Below are 20,055 nucleotides of genomic sequence, written 5' to 3'. Positions count from 1 at the left end.
TATATTTTCTGCCATTTCCTGTTCACCACTGTAGAAGTTTAGCCAACAATCACAACATCTGCTTCCTAGAACCCCAGAAATGTGAAAAGGGCCTAGTTTTTTTTTTCTTTTACATTTCAGGATTATTTTATTGGAATGACTTTCAAATCCTTATTTAACAAAGAGAATAAAACAATAATAAAAGTGTTCCTATGTCATGTATGCATGTTTTCCATTAACAAATCTAAAAAAAAAACACTCTCACAGTTTAATAAAAGTCAGTCGTTTCCAATGTTATTTTGACCTCGCTGACTTTCATTGAAACGTTCTTCAAAATCTTTTCTTTTGGGTTCTGCAGAAGAAATAAACACAGATTTGTCATTTTGGACCGACTATCCCTTTAAATGTAAATTTGTGTAGGTCTAAAAACTTATGATTGGTCATTCTTAATTTATTTATAATATGTTGAAACAAATATAAATGTCAAATAAAATAGATAAAATAAAATGTAATAACTAGAATAATCTGTTATTAAAAGTAGAATGATTGCTTGTGAAAAAATATCTTTACAGGAGAAGCACGTATCCAATATACTGTTACACATGCTTTTTCTTTTCCAACTGTTTACAAACACTGTATATGCGCTGCATCGTTTTTTGGTATCAGAGCATTTTAATAAGTTCGAGTGCAGTATCGGACCCGATACCAATACTGGTATCGGTGCATCTCTAATAACAAATATAGCCGCAATAGTCAGGGTCAAATCACCAATGGCCCATGTGGATGATTAACAGTCTAATTGAAATGTATCTTATGATGTGGTTTAAATAGCATAGTCCATATCGAATCTTCACTGAAAGTTAGGGTTTGTTCATAATATGTGTGGACTCGTATTTAACATTTAAATTTAGATGAATCATACGTCATATGATGTCACAGGACTTTGCTGTTTTGAGTGTGCATTACACAAGGGAAACATCAAGTTGATCCTATTCAACAAAAGGTGAGCTTGGACCTTTGTCCTCGCAATAGCCATCAAATGACTGTATGTAATAAGATCTGATGTCCTGCTCCCATTTCCTCACACAAAACAATCTAAAATAGATGCCTCTTCAGCGGGTGCGCCTTGACGAAATGAACTATATCTATATCTTTGTTAGCAGTGCTTCTGGATGTAAAAAGCAGCGAGTGGCTTTCACATGTGGGCTTTGCACTCTGACTCTGCTAAAGAAGCCCTTCGCAGTCCGTACCCGTCAGTACATATACTGAGACAGTCCGGTAACACTTTACAGTATCATTTGATACATTAGGCTTTTTATTAGTCACGATTAACAATGAACAGAATTAACTAATTATTTTAATTGATTTGTTATATTGTAAGTAACAAATAACAAACAGTTTAGGTTACACTTTATTTTAAGGTGCCATTGTTACAGTGTAATTATATATTTAAGTACGGTGTAATATTAATTAACTACATGTACTTACTATAGGGTTAGGGTAGGATTAGGATTTGGTTGAGGGTTAGTTGCATGTAATTATACATCATTTACTGTTATTACTATGGTAATTACATGTAACATATGTAACAAGAACACTGTAAAATAAAATGTTACCACATTTTACAGTATGTGCACTTTCAAGTAATGAGTAGTGTAAGGTAACTACATGGGTTAAGTTAAGGTTTAGGGGTAGGTTAGTACCCAGTTAGTGTCATTACTACAATAAGTACATAGTATGTTCATGTGAAACAGGACTGTAAAACAAAGTGCTACCGACAGTCCTTCCTACCCTCACTGTTCCAGATACTCTGTTGTCATACGATATATTTCTTCTCCCGTTATTTTTTCCCGTTATTTTCTATTGATTTACAACCTTTTCTCTAATACTATCGCCATCTACGAATCAAACATTTGCCAAGGGCTGAGCTAATATCAGTCGATATATCCAGCTGCAAATAAAATTTACCGCTGGATCTGATTTTTTTTTTTTCCAAAACCAAACTTTCTATATCTGAAGACGTGTCATCTATTCGCCTGATAATTGTTTTGTTTGACAGGGGAACCTTTGATGTTTCTTTTCGCTGCTTTCATTGTGGTCCTAGCATGGTGTTAATAATGTCAACAACTAAAACCTGTTATTTCAGGTTTCTTCTCATTGGCTAAGAAATTGATAAACACAGTAATTTTCCACACATATACATACTGATCGACTCCATGCCACGCCGCATTGCTGCAGTAATTCAGACAAAAGGAACCCCGACTAAGTATTGAGTGCTGTACATGCTCATACTTTTCATGTTCATACTTTTCAGTTGGCCAACATTTCTAAAAATCCTTTCTTTGTATTGGTCTTAAGTAATATTCTAATTTTCGGAGATACTGAATTTGGGATTTTCATTAGTTTTCAGTTTTAATCATCAAAATTAAATGAAATAAACATTTGAAATATATCAGTCTGTGTGTAATGAATGAATATAATATCCAAATTTCACTTTTTGAATGCAATTACTAAAAATAGATCAACTTTTTGATGATATTCTTATTATGACCAGCACCTGTATGTGTAAGGATAGCATGGACAGAGGTGCATGAACCATAAACAGTTTATTAGCTAAATGAGGACAGCATTTTAATTTTTGGGATGGACTATTTTACTCTATCCTAAAACTACACTGATTGCTTTTTGCTTTTGTTAAAAAAGCAAGATTATGCATTTGCTAATGAGATTACTCAGATCTCTGAATAAAATCCTTTTCTCATCCAGATTTTACAGATTAAGTGCTGAAAACACCTTACGATGGCGACTCCAGCTGGTCAACACCATGTAAATGCAACAAGAATACAGCCCAAACATGTAGGCTATAATGACATTACAAACCATAGAAAATGTTTTGAAAGTGTAATCTATTATATTTAATCTAAAAAATCATGAAATGGCATTAATATGAAGAATGTATCATTTGTGTTCTTTTATTAATTGTCATTGTTTTGTTTTTGTTTATTTTGCCCTTCTGCATACATATGTCTGCAGGTTAGAACCTAAATTATAAAAATGAACCGAGATCAGGTTAAATCATATCAATCTAAAATCTAAAAATCATTAAATGCCATTAATATGAATTATGCATCATTTGTGTTCTTTTATTAATTGTCATTGTGATTTAGTTTATTTTCTGGGAGAGCTTGGCTAATCGGTCCAATTGAATATCACTCTCCATTTTGCCCTTCTGCATATATGTTTGCAGGTTACAACCTAAATTATAAAACTGAACCGAGATCAGGTAAAATCATATCAATACAGACACTGGTTCATGGGTTCAGTTAGAGATCTTATAATATGGATCTTAAATGGCTCTGGTTCTGCAGATTAACGCCTCCTAGCGGTGAACACTCAGTTTATGACGTAACGATCATGTGACTTGGTCAGTTTTGACGAGCTCTCCAAGTCATGGATTCGCAAACGTCTCGGAGCTTTTTCAAACAGCGTTTTTTACGCCAAATCACTGATTTCAAACCAAATCAGTTTTGGTTGTAGAATATCTGTTAGAGAATATAGTGACTGAAGCCTGACTGATGGAGACTGATGAAATAAGCTGCATCAAACATTTCCTAGCTATAAAGATGGAGCAGCCTGAAAACAACCAGACCTCACAGGCACCAGATGTGAAGACGAAAACCTGCCAGACGACACCTAAAGACTGGAAGAATAAAAGACAGAGTAAGTTTGTTATTTGTTACTTACAATATAACAAACCAATTAAAATACTTAGTTAATTCTGAATTGTTAATCGTGACTAATACAATGCCTCATGTAGCAAATGATTTAAGCCTAAACCTAAACAGGTGATGTTCAAATATCCACAATAGTACACAGCAAAACATACAGTGTTAAATTAAATATCCTGGGAGTTTATTTGAGACCACACTCAAGAGTGTTAAAGTGTTAAAATAAGAGTAATGAGAACACTTTTCAGTGTTCATTTAACAAAGTTATTGTGATAATTAAAGGAACACTCCACCGTTTTTTGAAATAGGGGTTATTCACCGTCTCCCCTACATTTAGATAGGTGGGCAAATGCATTTTTTTCTCAGTGCATGCATTGTCTTAGTTTGGCTGTGCCGCCTCTAGCTTAGCATAATGAATGGAATGTTGTGAGTAAAAGTGATAAAAAAAACCCACCTAATTATCTACTTCTTGTGGCCTGCTTATTCACAAGGAGTACAAATAGCAATGCAGATTAAGACTAGGCGATTTCCTAGGCAGATATTAACTTGGGACTATATGGGGGGGAAGCACAGGCGAAGCACTGCTACTTGGGCTCAGAGATATCACGCAACACCTGAAATAAAGCTTGCCACAAAGAACCGGCAAAAGTAATGATTATGCGTGAAACATTTGAATTGTTTGTTAATAAACTAGTGTTTTCTATGTCAGTGTTGGCTTGGCTGCAAAGATAAATTTGACGCAGTAGTGAACGCGCCTATAGAGAGAAATGCACACTTCATACGAATAGCCTACATTAAGCAGAGAGTAGTCAATTTCTTTTAGTTTTTAATTGTCTTGTTTAAAAGTAGACATTTCAAGCTTTCTATAGATATACTTCTCAGGTCTGTGAGACAAGTAGCTTATACGCTGAGTTTCGGTTCATTTATGAGTTCATTTCCTTCTCTGTGAGCCTCGAGTCCAGGGACGGATTATGGCGATGATGTCCCCTTCACCAGTTTTTTAAACAACAGTGTTGGCATGGGCTGATCATTTAAACAATCAGAAATGTTAATATACAGACACAGCAACATCTCTGCATCCCCCTTAGTGTGGGGCCCCTCTCTCGTTACGCTCGTTATGCTTTTACCTTTTTCACACTGGTGCAGCGCTTACTCGTGGTAGGTAGAAAATGCATGGTTTCGCTTTCATGGTCTCCGTGGCGTGAACTGGAGCGCGTCTCAAAAATGAACTGAAACACAGTGTATAGCCTCACAGACATGATGAATATATATATTTTTTATTATTAAACAATAAAAATGCCTAGTTTTTTTCCCCAGACATAAATTATCATTAGCCTGCTTTTGCCGGTGCTTTGCGGCAATATTTATGCATGCGCTTGCTTGAGCGCAGAATAGGCTATATGCCTCCATGCACTCAGTATTTAAGCAGAAATTAATATTAACGTGAGATTAGTCGACTATCGAGATTGCTTAAATGAATGACTAGGCTACTAGTCGACTAGAAAAATCTTTAGTCAATGGCAATTCTACGGTAATCAATGCATTTAGGGTAGTTGACATTTATTTAATTAGCAATTCTAGTATCCAGGTCTTTACGTTAAATTAAACAAGTTGTGGTTTTAAACTAATTTTTGTTTTGGTTTTGGAGTAACCGTCTTCTACGCGTGACTTTTATATTACGCAATGCTTTTCACTCGCCTCTAGATGTCCTTCTCAACAGCACAGCAATACATTAAAAATATTTATTTGATTTATTTACTAGTTAATACTTTGCAACTACAAAAAAATCACATTATTCCTCAATATTTAACAACATTTGACTGAAAATAAAAATAAAAATTATTATTTGAAAAGAATAGACACTGCTGGCCCAGTGCCCTGGGCTAGTGCCCAGTAGGCCCGTGCGTTAATCCGTGCCTGCTCGAGTCAATTCACTAGTGATATAGCGTAAGCTTCTGTTGTTATAAGTCACACACATCACACACATGACCAGCGTCGGCCAATAGTGAGCCTACGTGTGACGTATTGCTACGTTATCACACTACGTAAACTGACTAGAGGCCCAAAGAGAAGGAAATGAATAGTTGAAATAAAGTTGTTATTTTTTGTTTTTTTTGCGCACAAAAAGTATTCTCGTCGTTTGATAAACTTAAGATTGAGCCACTGTTGTCACTTGGACTATTTTAACGATATTTTTAATAACTTTTCCGGGCTGGCAAGTTTCTATCCCTGAAGAAGCCTATGGAGGAGTGATCCAGCTCCCAGTTTTCATCAAAAATATCTTAATTCGTGTTCCGAAGATGAACAAAGGTCTTACGGGGTTGGAACAACATGAGGGTGAGTAATTACTGACAGAATTTTCACTTTTGGTTGAACTATCCCTTTAACTTGGGGTTTTGTCCCTTGAGTTTTAATATTATGGCTCGTTTCCACTGGTACGGTACAGTTCGGTACGGTACGCAATTATTTGCGTTTCCACTGTCAAAAGTTGTGAATGGTACCAAAAAGCCGAACCGTACCATACCACTTTTTGGGTACCCTTCTGTTGGGGTACCTAGCACAGTGGTACGGCACTAAAGGGAGGAGCTAGACTCACTGCAGAACGTTGATTGGTTGACAGAGTATCGTCACTTGCGCGTGCTAAAAGGGGAATGACAACATAAGAAGCGCCATTTTTTAATATACAGTTGTAATATAATACTACGGTTATTCTTTCACGAAATGTAGTTTTAAGAGTTTTTCAGGGGAGAATGTAGTTGTTTAAAGCTCAAATCTGTGGTTTATTTATAATGATTTATGATAATTTGATCCATTCCAGGGATCACCAGGCGCTTGGCGCTCATGTTCCCCACCTGGAACAGCCTTTCCTCGGCTAGTCGTTCTGACGTTTGCCGCTGACTCTGTAGTGGTAATTCGTCTTGTGTATATCTAACGGGTGATCTTTGGTCTCGTGAATCGATAATTCGTTCCCTGGCCAATCGTTTTGGCTGAGGGCTAAGTGAAGTTTCATATATTTAGGCTATTTAACTTTTCCGTTGTAACGTTAACGTTAGACTAGCGCTGAATTTGTATATTTGACTGAATTGTTTGCTTTATTTCTTATTGTATAGCTTCTTGTAAAGTTACCTTTTACTTATACTTTTATAATGGCTATTATTGCTAAAACTGAAATTTAACTGCGTTGAGTTTTGTCATTTTTTATTTTATTAAAAGATTATCACTGTAATGTTGTTTATTGCAACATTTGTACAAATGCACATATTGCCTGGAATATGTTTAATATTTTTTAAAATTTAAAGGAAAAGATGCAGGGTTGTGTTTTATATTTTGTTTTGTTATAAATAGGCTAACGTTAAACATGCAGTAAATAATATAATCAGGTCTATACATTGCCTGAACCACATTTGTGTGCCTATAATGTTTAATATGTATATAAATGAAAACGAAAAGAGGCAGAGTAGTGTTTTATAATATATTTTGTTTTATTGTTGCCCAAAATGTACATGCAGAGCGAGCTGAGCGATGCTTTCAAGAACGCGCTGTTCCATTTGGAGAATTACTGGACTCACGTTCTCGGGAGTCCTTCTGCTGAGAACTTTGCGTAGCCTACTTGGTATTGAGAAATGCCTAATGTCAGCGCTTCTCTTCTTGTGACAAACATGCCGAGAAGCAAGCACAATATCTGCTGTATGCCACCCATTGGTGTTTACTTTGTCGCTTTCTTCTTCGCGCGAAAAGGACGTTGATCGCTTCTTTCCGGCAAACACCATGCCTATCAAGAAGGGTATTGTTGGCGGTGGAAACGCTAGCCGGATCATGGTTTACTGACCAGACCCGAACCGAATCTTACTGTACCGTACCATACTGCTCAGTGGAAACGAGCCATTAGATTTTGTTTGGGCTGCTGGAACTGAGTTGTAACTGAGTTGTATCAGTCAAAAGTGATCAGGTGGTGTTGGTTATGTTGTCACATAATAATCATTTGACCTGAATCTCCGAACTCATTTAGAGTCTAATCTCTGAGTTATATTTGCGTTATTGTTAACAGAAGCCTTGTGGTTCATTCTACAGGATAAGAACCAGAATTTTCAGTATAATCCAAAGGTTTTCTTAAAAGCCTCATACCCAGCAAACACAGAACCTTCCCTTAATGTTAGAACCAGAACATTGCAGGGAGGTTATTTTTAAATAACCTAAAAAATAGCTTATACAGAACTTTTCCTAATGTTTATTTTTTAGGTTATTATTTAGCATAATATTTAGCATCATTAAATATTTATTCACATAATGCAAAATTTTACAAAAGTATTCACATTGAATTTTGTTTTGATCTAATTCATAGGCTTATATTTAGTGGCAGATAAAACTATTGAATTCAGGTAAACCAAGTCAGAGAAACTGGGGAACAAGAACATCATTATAATTAAAGTTTATAATTTATAATAAATATTGATGAACTTAAATTAAAAAAATTGTTGAATTTGTCATTTCAAGAAATTGTTGCAAAAAGTGTGTTGAAAACCATTTTTTACTAGATGCACTTTTCATTGACTTTTCCTTACAATTGTTTCTAGATCAACCCCTTATCTTAGCCTGCTAACATATCCAGTGCAAGTTACTTTACATGATCATATAAAAACATTGTATTTCATTAATGGTAAAATGGCTTTGGTAATAGTTTTTTGTTTTACTATTTTTTACTATGTTTTTTAATGCAAGAGTAGGTCCAGAGTGTGTTTTAAGGAATAATGGCACTTACACCATTAGACTGTATGTTAGTCTGCAGGTTATTATTGCAAAAAAAAAAAAAACAGTTCTGTGGTGATATAATTCAAAACCTTTCTGCTCCTGACTTATTGCTTTCTGATCCTGCTTAGCTATGGCTACTGAACATAAAAATTAAATATGTGGACATGAAATATTGATTCGACTTTAAATACAGCCTGTATATTGTCTTAAAGCTTCTGCTAAGAAAAATAACTAGTCCACAAATATTGCACAAATATTGCCACGCTGCACAAATATTACAGTAATATTGATACTGAATTCTCAGTTGCTTTTGTATGAAACTAGGGCATTCAAGTTTATGGTGTGATATGAGACATGAAAATGTAGCTGGTTTCATTTACCCACATCAAAAAACTAGTTCAATAGAACAATTTCTTCACAGACTGTATGAACTTTTTTTTTATTATTCAAATGTATTATGTTCATCTTACTTGTTAAAGATCTGCCCTTCCGTGCAACCAAGCAAACCGCTTGTGCCATCGGCCATTCAATGGGTGCTTTGGTTCGCACGGAGATGCATCTGTGGCTGAACCTCACGGGCATCAAAGACAGGGACAGGGTGTTCCTGTTTGATGCCCCAATCTCCCCTCCGGCCTGTTTGGCGACTCGGGTAACACAGTGGTCAGCAGGTTTCAGGAGGGGAAGAAACACGAGGAAGCTTTCGTGCAATTCCTTCCTCGCCACACTCAGGGGGAGGGCTGCCGGCCACCCAGCCTCGTCCTCTAAACCTGAGGCTCAAAAACAAGACGGGGGAGTAGTTTGTTGCTCTCAGCAGCCTCCAAAAAGGCAAGACCTCTTTACCATAATTTCCAAAAAGATGTCCTGATGGTCTTGCGCCCAGCCCTGTGGGGGTTTCCCCCCTCGGTTCTGGGCATGTAAATCTACCTGGCGGTTCCTGACACCACCACAAAACCTCTGTACCATCCCCACCACCTCTGGGGTTGCGGAGGGCTGCGGTTTCCATCGAAATGTACTAAGGTTGGGTTCTACAGCAGAGAATGGGGGGTTGCGTCCGATTTTAAATCAAGGCTTGAACTGCTCAGCCAAGGCGCTCAAGATGCTAACTACTAGGGGTGTAACAATACATCGATATTGATCGATGCATCGATCAAACGTCTAACGATACGATGCATCGATGCCACACATAAAATATCAATATATGGTACCTTTATTTTGACACTCTCCACATCCTCACGTAACTTTTATCAGCTGAAATGGACGCCTGACAAGACTGACTGAACCATTTGTCACAAAAGTACTTGAATTTGACTTCTTGAAAATGAAGTACTGGAAAACACTTGAAAACAGCCATATTTTTGAAGAGGTACTTGAAAAGTGCTTGAATTATTAAAAATAGGGATGCACCGATACCGAGCTCATGTACTCGTAAAATAGCTCCGATACCAACAACCGACAGGCCTAACTTACCAGGCATCGTGTGTATAGTAAAGCCTGTTTTATGCTTCTGCGTCGAATCGACGGCGTACCCCCGCAGACCCCTCTGCGTCGCCGCGGACCCCTCCACCCTAGCTCGACGTGCACCTCCAAAAAATTGTAACTACGCGTCGCGGCAACGCAGACCACAAGGGCTGTGATTGGTCAGATGCACCGTGATGCAACTCAACCTGACGCAGAACCATAAAAGGGCCACGACGCCGTAGGATTGACAGCGTAGCTACGCCGTGGAATTGACGCAGAAGCATAATGAGGCCTTAACACATAGCTGTGGTGTGCCAGCTGATCAGAGAAAACCGCGCAGTGGATTGAGCGCGCAGCGGCACAGACACGCGAGCTGGTTGAGCACATCCCTTTAAACAGACATCAGTGGAAGGTTTGTAGTACAGTCGGATGTCAATGGCAAAGAAAATAAAACTAAGCATGTAGCTTATTATTAACGTTAACTGACGAAAGAGAGCGCAGTTCTGTTGAATGCTCTTGATTGCTGATCGTTCACTTAGCGCTTGTTATTTGGATGAAAACTAAATCGTATTATGTAAGTAAAGTAAAACATTCCCAGGTGAAAAAAAATCATTTTATTGAAGTGCACTTAGTACACTTCCATAATGTACTTAACCTCCTGAGACCCGAGAGTTTCCCTGGTGTGCATTTTATAATTTTTCTTGTTATTTGGGATAAGTAGGACCTAATAAGTATATTAACTAAAAATGATGTCCTCATGCAAGGACAGTAACTTGTAACTTGTGTTGTAATACAAATTTATTAAATGTTTAATTTAGGCTCCAATACAATAGTAAATAGACTGAGAAAGTTTAGTAGACTGAATTTAGCATTTGAGGTATAAATGTTGATATCAGAGTTATCAGCAAGAGATTCCTTGCCAGTCCTGTTCTCTCTATTGTAAGTTAAATGGGTCAAATTACTGAGACTCTCACCCTTTGTTTTAATGGCTCCCGGAGCCCCTGTCCCAGTCGTTGAATAGTCCTGCTGATAGGATCGGAATATTTGCATTTGAATCACATTGTTATTCTGATGAGATCAGGGCTGTGGAATTTCCGGTAACGTTCTGATCCCTGTACATCATTTACATGCTTTGTTCAAGATTGTCTCCACCTCTATGTAAATCCCTCCCCCTTGAAAGGTAAAAAGACTGTGCTTGAGTTATTGAGTTTAGACTTGGACGACTACAGCATTGCAACAGCAAAGTCCTCAATAAAGAATAACTTCTGCCTGAAAGATATCCGTCTCCTGGTCTCTGAAGAAAAAGTTTCCAACAACTTGTAAATGTCCCAATTGGGAGAGGGTATGCAATTTTCAAAGAGTTTAATTGAACTTTCATGTTATATATTTTTAGATGCATTTGTGAGTTAATAAACGTAACTGGTTGTGTACACGTGGCACATAATTATCTAAATATCGATAAATTGATTGATATAGCCCTGAATCGAATCATATCGCAGAATTTTTTGAGGTATCGGCAAATATCGTAACGCTGGCTAAGAGAATTGATATCGTATCGTAATGAACTGTCCGATTTACGCCCCTACTAACTACACTATATTGCCAAAAGTTTCGAACGTCTGCCTATACATGCACATAAACTTAAATGACATCCCATTCTTAATCTGTAGGGTTTAATATGGAGTTGACCCACCCTTTGCAGCTATAACAGCATCAACTCTTCTGGGAAAGCTTTCCATTAGGTTTAGGAGTGTTTATGGGAATTTTTGACCATTCTTTAGAAGTGCATTTGTGAGGTCAGGTACTGATGTTGAACGATAAGGCCTGGCTCGGAGTCTCCACTCTAAATTATTACCAAAGGTGTTCTATCGGGTTGAGGTCAGGACTCTGTGCAGGCCAGTCAAGTTCCTCCACACCAAACTCGCTGTAAGATTATGTGTATTTTCAGTTAACTATAGTCAGATGCAATTACATTGTTACTGTGCCTCAGATGTAATCAACTCTATCTGTGTCTGAAAGGGTGTGAACCAAATGGCCCATACAGATGTATGGCCTAGAGAAACTGAATGGCCCATAGGTGTATGGTCCACAGAAACTGATTGGTTTGAATGACAAAGAAACAGCATTGCTCAGAGTAGATTGCAGGGTAGATTAATCTCCTGTGGGAGGCCCTAACAGTTTTCTATTGTTTGTAGCCCATTTGTCTTCATGTATAAAGTTCTGTCTTACAAACAGAACTTTGGGTTAAGATTGTTGAAGGGCGACATGCGAACATCACTGCTGAAGGACTGCTACACTACAAAACTTCAATAAATTCTTCTCCCCACAAGAACTCTGGTCAAGATTACTTATTTTATGTATTGGAGACATCTAATACATTGGCGAGCCACCCAAACCACTGCTCGACCAAATACAGCAAAATCTAACAATTCATCCATGTATTTATGGACCATGATGGACCCTCTCTAGAGTCTAATGGCGGCGTGCTTTACACCACCACATCCAACGCTTTGCATTGCAGTTGGTGTAAGGTGTAAGGCTTGGATGCAGCTGCTCGGCCATGGAAACCCATTCCATGAAGCTCTATACGCATTGTTCTTGAGCTAATCTGAAGGCCACACGAAGTTTGGAGGTCTGTAGCTATTGACTTTGCAGAAAGTTGGCGAATTTGTTATAAAACCACTAACAGTTTATATCGATACAACGATACATCATCATGAACTCCTGACGATGCGCGTATCGATACAGCAACTGCTGTACGATACTGTCGTACTTTTGAATGTAGCCAATTCAGGGCTCGAATTTCAGCACGGGATTGCGAGTATTACGCATTATTCTAATCATTCCCGCAGGTCTTCCACTTATAATGCGGGAAATTCCCGCAAAACATTGATTGAGTGTTCAGCTGTGGCGTGTCTTCTGTCTCTCTGTCTCTCAAAATGGGTTGGTTAAGGCATGCGTCAAACGCGCTGAAGCCCGCAATACTAATTTACACTCTCGCTTTTAGGAGTTGCGACATGACGGAATATTCACTTGCATATTCGGGCGAGCATTGCATTGTCACTTAAGTTTACCATTCGCTCGTCTTTTTAAGTCTTACCACGCTAAACATTCAAGCGCTTTTAAACTATTCAGTACTCGCACGCTCTCTGAGAGATGGTTTTCTCTGCATACTTACATAGAGTAAAGCCGCCTCACAAACTTATTTTGGGATTATATCGCTTTTACAGACAAAAATCAAGCAAAATGATGTCAAAAATTTCGGTCTTGGTGAGTATCCAACACAGTCGGTTATGTCTTAAATAAAAATAAAATGCATGTGACAGTATAATGAAAACCGGATCCGTGCACTAGCTCTTAAAGTGACAGCAGCCATATGTGTCTGTCATTAATATTGTTGTCAAAACAACAAAAGATAGCTTTAATTATAAGGAATCTGGATTTATAGTCGATGTATTTTAATTTAGTCAGGACTAAAATACTACCCAATGTTATTTTACATTTAATTACTTTAAGTTTCTGTAGTATTTCTGAATACTAGTGCTAGACCTATTCAAAAACTTTTCTCTTTATTGGTAGGCTATCTTTATTCTATTGTATTTATTTGTTTAAAATGATTTCAACATAATGTAAAGAAATTACTGTGTTTGATGCACATTCCAACACTTATTTAATTTAACTCTCATTGTTTTTTAATGACAAAAACTAAATAGTTTTTCAGTTATCACAACTGTTATAACACTGTTTATTCAATAAAGATATTACTGTTACTAAACTCTGCTCAAAAGAAATTTAAATTCCAAATTGATCCATATCGTGATACGTATCGTATCGTGGCTTTTGTATCGTGATGCGTATTGTATCGTGACATTGTTGTTGATACACAGCCCTAATATTTAGTAGTGAGAAAATTTGTTGAATGGATTTATTGCACAGGTGGAAACCTATCACGGTACCACGGTTGAATTCACTGACCTCCTGAGAGCGACCCATTCCTTCACAAATGTTTGTAAAAGCAGTCTGCATGCCTAGGAGCTTGATTTTAAACAACTGTGGCCATGGAAGTGATTCAATGATTTGGAAGGGTGTCCCAATACTTTTAGTAAAAGCGTACAGCCGGTCACACTAAAGTGTTCTCAGAGTGCTGAATCGAGCGCAGTATCTCATTCCCACTTTTTCAGGAAACAGGGTTACATTCAAGTAACCTCACAACGTTCATTTGTAATGAATCAGGATACATAGTAACAGATCTACAACTTTGTATAAAATTTTCAGTTTCAATTGGATTCGAGCAATGTTCATCTTAATTTATTGTTTGGGGTGCACATCTATTACTTTGACCATCTCATCTTTGCTGCCCTTGAATTGATTTTAACATCGATCTTTCAATGTTTGTTTTAGATCTGAAGGAACTGAAAGAAGATTCTCTCACTTGCCATCAATGTGGGGTGTGTTTTACTGAACAAGTAAGTCTAAAGAAGCACATGAGGATTCACACCGGAGAGAAGCTATTCACCTGCTCGCAGTGTGGAAGGAGTTTCATGGATCAACGACAACTAATAATTCACACCAGAATTCACACTGGGGAGAAGCCTTTCACTTGCCCTCAATGTGGAAAGAGTTTCACACAACAAGGACCTCTGACATATCACATAAGAGTTCACACTGGAGAGAAGCCTTTCTCCTGCTCTGAGTGTGGAAAGAGTTTCACACTAAAAGGACAGCTGACACGTCACATGAGAATTCACACTGGAGAGAAGCCTTTCTCCTGCTCTGAGTGTGGAATGAATTTCATAGAAAAACACAAGCTTACTATTCACATGAGAATACACACTGGAGAGCAACCTTTCATCTGCTCTCAGTGTGGAAAGAGTTTAATTTGTAAACAAAGCCTTGAAAGACACATGAGAATCCACACTGGAGAGAAGCTGTATACCTGCTCTCAGTGTGGAAAGAGTTTCATAGAAAAACACAAGCTTATTATTCACATGAGGATTCACACTGGGGAGAAGCCGTTCACCTGCTCTCAGTGTGGAAAGAGTTTCACACAACAAGGAAAGCTGACACGTCACATGAGAGTTCACACTGGAGAGAAGCCTTTGTCTTGCTCTGAGTGTGGAAGGAGTTTCATAGAAAAACACAAGCTTACTATTCACATGAGGATTCATACTGGGGAGAAGCCTTTCACTTGCTCTCAGTGTGGAAAGAGTTTCACACAACAAGGACAGCTGACATGCCACATGAAAATTCACACTGGAGAGAAGCCTTTCTCCTGCTCTACGTGTGGAAGGAGTTTCATGGATCAACGACAACTAATAATTCACACCAGAATTCACACTGGGGAGAAGCCTTTCACTTGCCCTCAATGTGGAAAGAGTTTCACACAACACGGACAGCGGAAACGCCACATGAGAGTTCACACTGGAGAGAAGCCTTTTTCCTGCTCTACGTGTGGAAAGAGTTTCACAGTAAAACAAAGCCTTGAGAATCACATGAGCATTCACACTGGAGAGAAGCCTTTCACATGCCCTCAGTGCGAAAAGAGTTTCACATTGAAACAAAGCCTTGAGCGACACATTAGAATTCATACTGGAGAGAAGCCTTTTATCTGCTCTGAGTGTGGGATGGGCTTCATAGAAAAACAACAGCTTAATACTCACATGAGAATACACACTGGAGAGCAACCTTTCATCTGCTCTCAGTGTGGAAAGTGTTTCATTTTTAAACAAAGCCTTGACAGACACATGAGAATTCACACTGGGGAGAAGCCGTTCACCTGCTCTGAGTGTGGGAAGGGCTTCATAGAGATGCAAAAGCTTAAAATTCATATGAGAATTCACACCGGAGAGAAACCTTTTACCTGCCCTCAATGTGGAAAGAGTTTCAGAGTAAACCGGAGCCTTAAGAGACACATGAGCATTCACACTGGAGAAAAACCTTTTGCCTGCTCCCAGTGTGCAAGGAGTTACACAGTAAAACAACACCTTGAGAGTCACATGAGTATTCACACTGGAGTGAAGCCCTTCATCTGCTCTCAGTGTGGAAACAGTTTCATGGAACAACGGCAACTTCTAATTCACATGAGAATTCACACTGGAGAAAAACCTTTGTTGCAAAAATTCTTATTAAACATTGTCACTGTTTAAGAGATATTCTGAGTTAAATAGTCTTTTCAAAAGTATTTATCCTTGCAAGAATAGGCCCAGTCGCCAACACAGAAGTTACACTTTGGAATGAGTGAGACACCAGACAGGAAACAATGGGCAGCCTTTATACCATTTTCAAGGTATTCAGCAGGCTTCTTTTGCCTGCCTTCCACCGATAAGAGACCCATGCTTATGTAGTTTCTGTTCATCAATTAGTTATCACTTAAGACCATCACCAAAAAGGTCAGTACTTGGGTCAAAGTTCCTGTTCCATATGTTTCCTAAAGTGTCACACCTAGCCACCTCCCCAGATACCCAAACATGCACCAGTTCACAAACATATATGTTCTTATATCTAATGATCAATTAAAATTTCCCATTACACTTCCTTACTCCTGCCCTCAATGTGGAAAAAGTTTCAAACAACAAGGACAGCTGAAATGTCGCATAAGAATTCACACTGAATAGAAGCCTTTCTCTTGCTCTAAGTGTGGAAAGAGTTTCACAGTGAAGAGTAACCTTGAGAGCCACATGAGAATTCACACCGGCGAGAAGCCATTTTCCTGCTTTCTGTGTGGAAGGGGCACACAGGGCCATGCAACAAGGACAACTTCAAATTCACATGAAAATTCACACTGGACAGAAGCCGTTCACCTGCTCTCAGTGTGGAATGAGCTTCATAGAGAAACAAAAGCTTAACGTTCAAATTAGAATTCACACTTGACAGAAGCCTTTCATCTGTTCTCAGTGTGGAAAGAGTTTTACAGTGAGAAGGCGCCTTAAGATACACGAGCACTCAACCAAAGAGAAGCATTTCATTTGCTCTGAGTGTGGAAAGAGTTTCACAGTGAACAGCACCCTTGAGAGACACATAAGAATTCACTCTGGGGAGAAGCCCTTCTCCTGCTCCGAGTGTGGAAAGAGTTTCATGCAACAAGGACACCTTCAAAGTCACGAGAAGTCACACTGGAGATAAGCCCTTCGTCTGCTCTGAGTGTGGAAAGAGTTTCATGCAACGAGGACACCTTCAAAGTCGTGAGAAGTCACACTGGAGAGAAGCCCTTCGTCTGCTCTGAGTGTGGAAAGGGTTTCACAATGAAACAAAACCTTAAAATTCACATAGGAGGGAAACCATTTGACAAAGTAGTGGAATCTCCTCTTCCACAACCTGTATGCAGTATCTATCCAAGTGATACGAAGGCAGTCATAGTTTACCCAGACACCCACCAGCTATCAGAAGAAAGAGATGTGGTCAATCTGTTTAAATGATTAGGGGCCCATGACCCAAAAGAAGCCAATTGCACAATCTGGTTAGAACAGCAGGCAAAACACATTGTAAATAGAAATATTTGATGCAATGACAGTTCACCTAATTTCAGTACCGTAAAAAACACTAATTTCAGCAACCTTTGTCATTATCTTGATTATTTATTTAAAGAATTGCCTATATCCAACACAAATGTTTGAGTCATTTGAGTAGCATTGCCATCACTGCAGTTTAGTCAGTCATGATTTGTTTACCCTGTATATTTATTTAGTTGTATATTTACAAATTTATCCTATGCACATTTCATTTTTTTCCCTTACATATACATATATATATTTACATTTAGCTGACAGTTTTATCCAAAGCGACTTACAATTGCTATATGTCAGAGGTCGCACGCCTCTGGAGCAACTAGGGGTTAAGTGTCTTGCTCAGGGACACATTGGTGTCTCACAGTGGATTCGAACCCGGGTCTCTCACAACAAAGGAATGCGTCTTATCCACTGTGCCATCACCACCCCATATATACGTCCCCCAGGTGAACTTCTTCAACTTATTAGCATTATCTATTTCCATATTCAACCAGGGTCAACTAGAGAGGCCTAAAAAGCCAACCCATCAAGAGGAGAACATACACCCCTGCTTAAAGGGGTGGTTTACTGCTTTTTTTCTTTGCATGACTGTGTTTATGGGGTGCAATATAACATGTCTTCGTGTTTTTTTTAAAGCCTTATTTTTCATAAATTTCACATTTGTTATAAGCCGCTTTCTCCTCTGTCATTTGAACGACCGGTTGACTTCCTGATTCTATGAAACCACCCCCTCAGAAACAGGCAATGGGCTCAGATTGGTTAGTTGGGCCGGTGTGTTGCAATTGGCTAAACTGCGTAGCGCACATAGTCCGGAAACTTCACGCCCATTACCTTTACAGGCGAAAGCGGCATGTGCTCCGGTCAAATGTAAATAATGGTGTCAATACTGCGTATCAGCTTGAGCCAGAATCAGACCCAGAAAGCGGCAATGAAGAGAGTCAAGCAGAACCTCGCCAAACACGGCTCTTACAAAACGTTTCTGAATGGTACATTTTTGAATCATTATTATTCTATTCTACTATTATTATATAAGAATTTCGATATGCTGTTACTTGAAAATGCTATTGCTGCTTGTTAGCTTTTGAGATACGTTTTTCTCCTGATTAAATCTTTAATATAACTGAATATTGTTTTGTCGATAATAATGAACAACCGTTTATCTTTTCACAAAACTTAGTTTACTCGGTGTATCGTTTTCTTTAGGTGTACATGTGGCAACTGTGTTAAAATGCCATCAGAACGTGAAAACATCTGATAACAGCAGCTGAAGTTTGCTGTTGCGATTACATATAATTTTTTGAACTCCATACACGTTTGTCTTGTACACAAAAAATAGCATCGAACTAACTGGCTACTAAAAACAAACAGCGTTGGCATTGGTTTACGTTCTTGATCAAATCGAAAAATTACGTCATAAAGTATACATGGAAAATACATTTACAAAATTAGTACATAATTACAAATTCAGGTCCAAAATGTTTGTACACATTTGTTAGACACATGAAATATCATAACTAAGTGGCTACTAAAGCCAGCGCTGGCATTTGTTTACGTCCTTGATAAAACCTAAAGCATTACGTCTAAAATTATACATGCAATTACATTTAAAATGATTAAGTCTTACTTACTGGTTGTGGTCTGAAGGGGGTGGATTGGAATCCACTGCTGCTTCAATGTATATGTAATGATTGATTATAATTAAGGTATTAATCAATATTTTTCCTTCTAAATATCAAATGAGTTGAATGACTTCTCTGGAGATTTTACTTTATTTATATAAGTTACCATTGTGATTACTGAAATGTTCTTTTCATGTATTCTTTAATGTCTGTATTTGATATCTGAATGCAATGCTTGCTTATTTAACGCAGCTTCCAGAAATGAAATAGGGACTTGTTTTGTGTTTGAGAAAGGTCTTCAATGTGTTTAAACATATAGGGGTCATTGAAGCCAATAGTTTAAGGGACCATTTCTTTGTTAAAGCCTTTCTTTCCAGTTAGACTAAAGTTTAGCTATCTTTGAGAGAAAGAACGCATTATCTTGATGTTTTGAGAGGACTCTCCTGTTTATAGTGAGAGCCTGGCCAAATCCAACCTTGGAAAAGCTGTGTGTCGGTGTGTGTGTTAGTCTTCTTGGTTACAGGTTAAGGAACCACTGGCATTATTGGAGATTGACTGAGTTGTTGTTCTGGACATGCTGGCGCCCAGCAACCCAAATCTGCGACCTGGAAGGTCATGACGTGCCTAACTTCAGCTGCATAATCGATGAAGATATGCTTCAGTCTATCTGTATATGTGTGGAAAATTACTGTGTTTATCTATTTCATAGCCAATGAGAATCATTCATCCTGTAAGCAATAACGTAGCTTAGACCTTGGAAATGGTATAACTGCTGTGATCTTTGTAACTGTAAGCGGGGCGGCCTACGAACTCCTGTGCGAGTATTGAAGCTGACTTCTGCTGATGAAACTGCAAACTATCTTCAGTAAATATTTTCTTTAATTTTTTATAATTCTGACTCTGGGTCTTCATTCTTCATATCTGGTTCTGGGTCTTTAACTGTACACCCCTTACAGGTCCAACAACTGCTGCCTCTGGTTTTAAAGTTGGAACTGCTTCATGCTTTAGTAACAGTTT

At 38.3% G+C, this 20,055-nt stretch overlaps 1 protein-coding gene and 1 pseudogene across 5 annotated transcripts in view; both read left to right on the top strand.

Annotated features, from left to right (window-relative positions):
• LOC143753475 (uncharacterized) overlaps nt 1-19,930 on the top strand; it is a 50,674-nt gene extending 30,744 nt beyond the window's left edge. Inside the window, exons 1-3 of one of the 4 annotated variants that reach the window (XM_077245822.1) lie at nt 3,375-3,699; nt 5,928-6,044; nt 14,316-19,930. In XM_077245822.1, the coding sequence (XP_077101937.1) occupies nt 3,555-3,699; nt 5,928-6,044; nt 14,316-16,060 (2,007 nt within the window). In that variant the 5' untranslated portion in view covers nt 3,375-3,554 and the 3' untranslated portion in view covers nt 16,061-19,930. Of the gene's footprint in view, nt 1-3,374; nt 3,700-5,927; nt 6,045-14,315 lie in introns of those variants that run through there. The other 3 variants (XM_077245823.1, XM_077245826.1, XM_077245825.1) reach the window with 3 other exon arrangements.
• Nucleotides 16,382-19,930, top strand: LOC143753489 (uncharacterized; annotated as a pseudogene). The gene has a single exon (XR_013207751.1). The product of XR_013207751.1 is annotated as an uncharacterized LOC143753489 (transcript).
• Nucleotides 19,931-20,055: the final 125 nt, after the last annotated feature.

The sequence above is a fragment of the Siphateles boraxobius genome, unplaced genomic scaffold (assembly GCF_051911475.1).
Source record: "Siphateles boraxobius isolate OS27281-9 unplaced genomic scaffold, OSU_SipBor_1 29, whole genome shotgun sequence".
Classification (NCBI taxonomy): domain Eukaryota; kingdom Metazoa; phylum Chordata; class Actinopteri; order Cypriniformes; family Leuciscidae; genus Siphateles; species Siphateles boraxobius.
The sequence above is the reverse complement of the archived record's forward strand: the minus strand, read 5'-3'. Positions and strand labels throughout refer to the sequence as shown.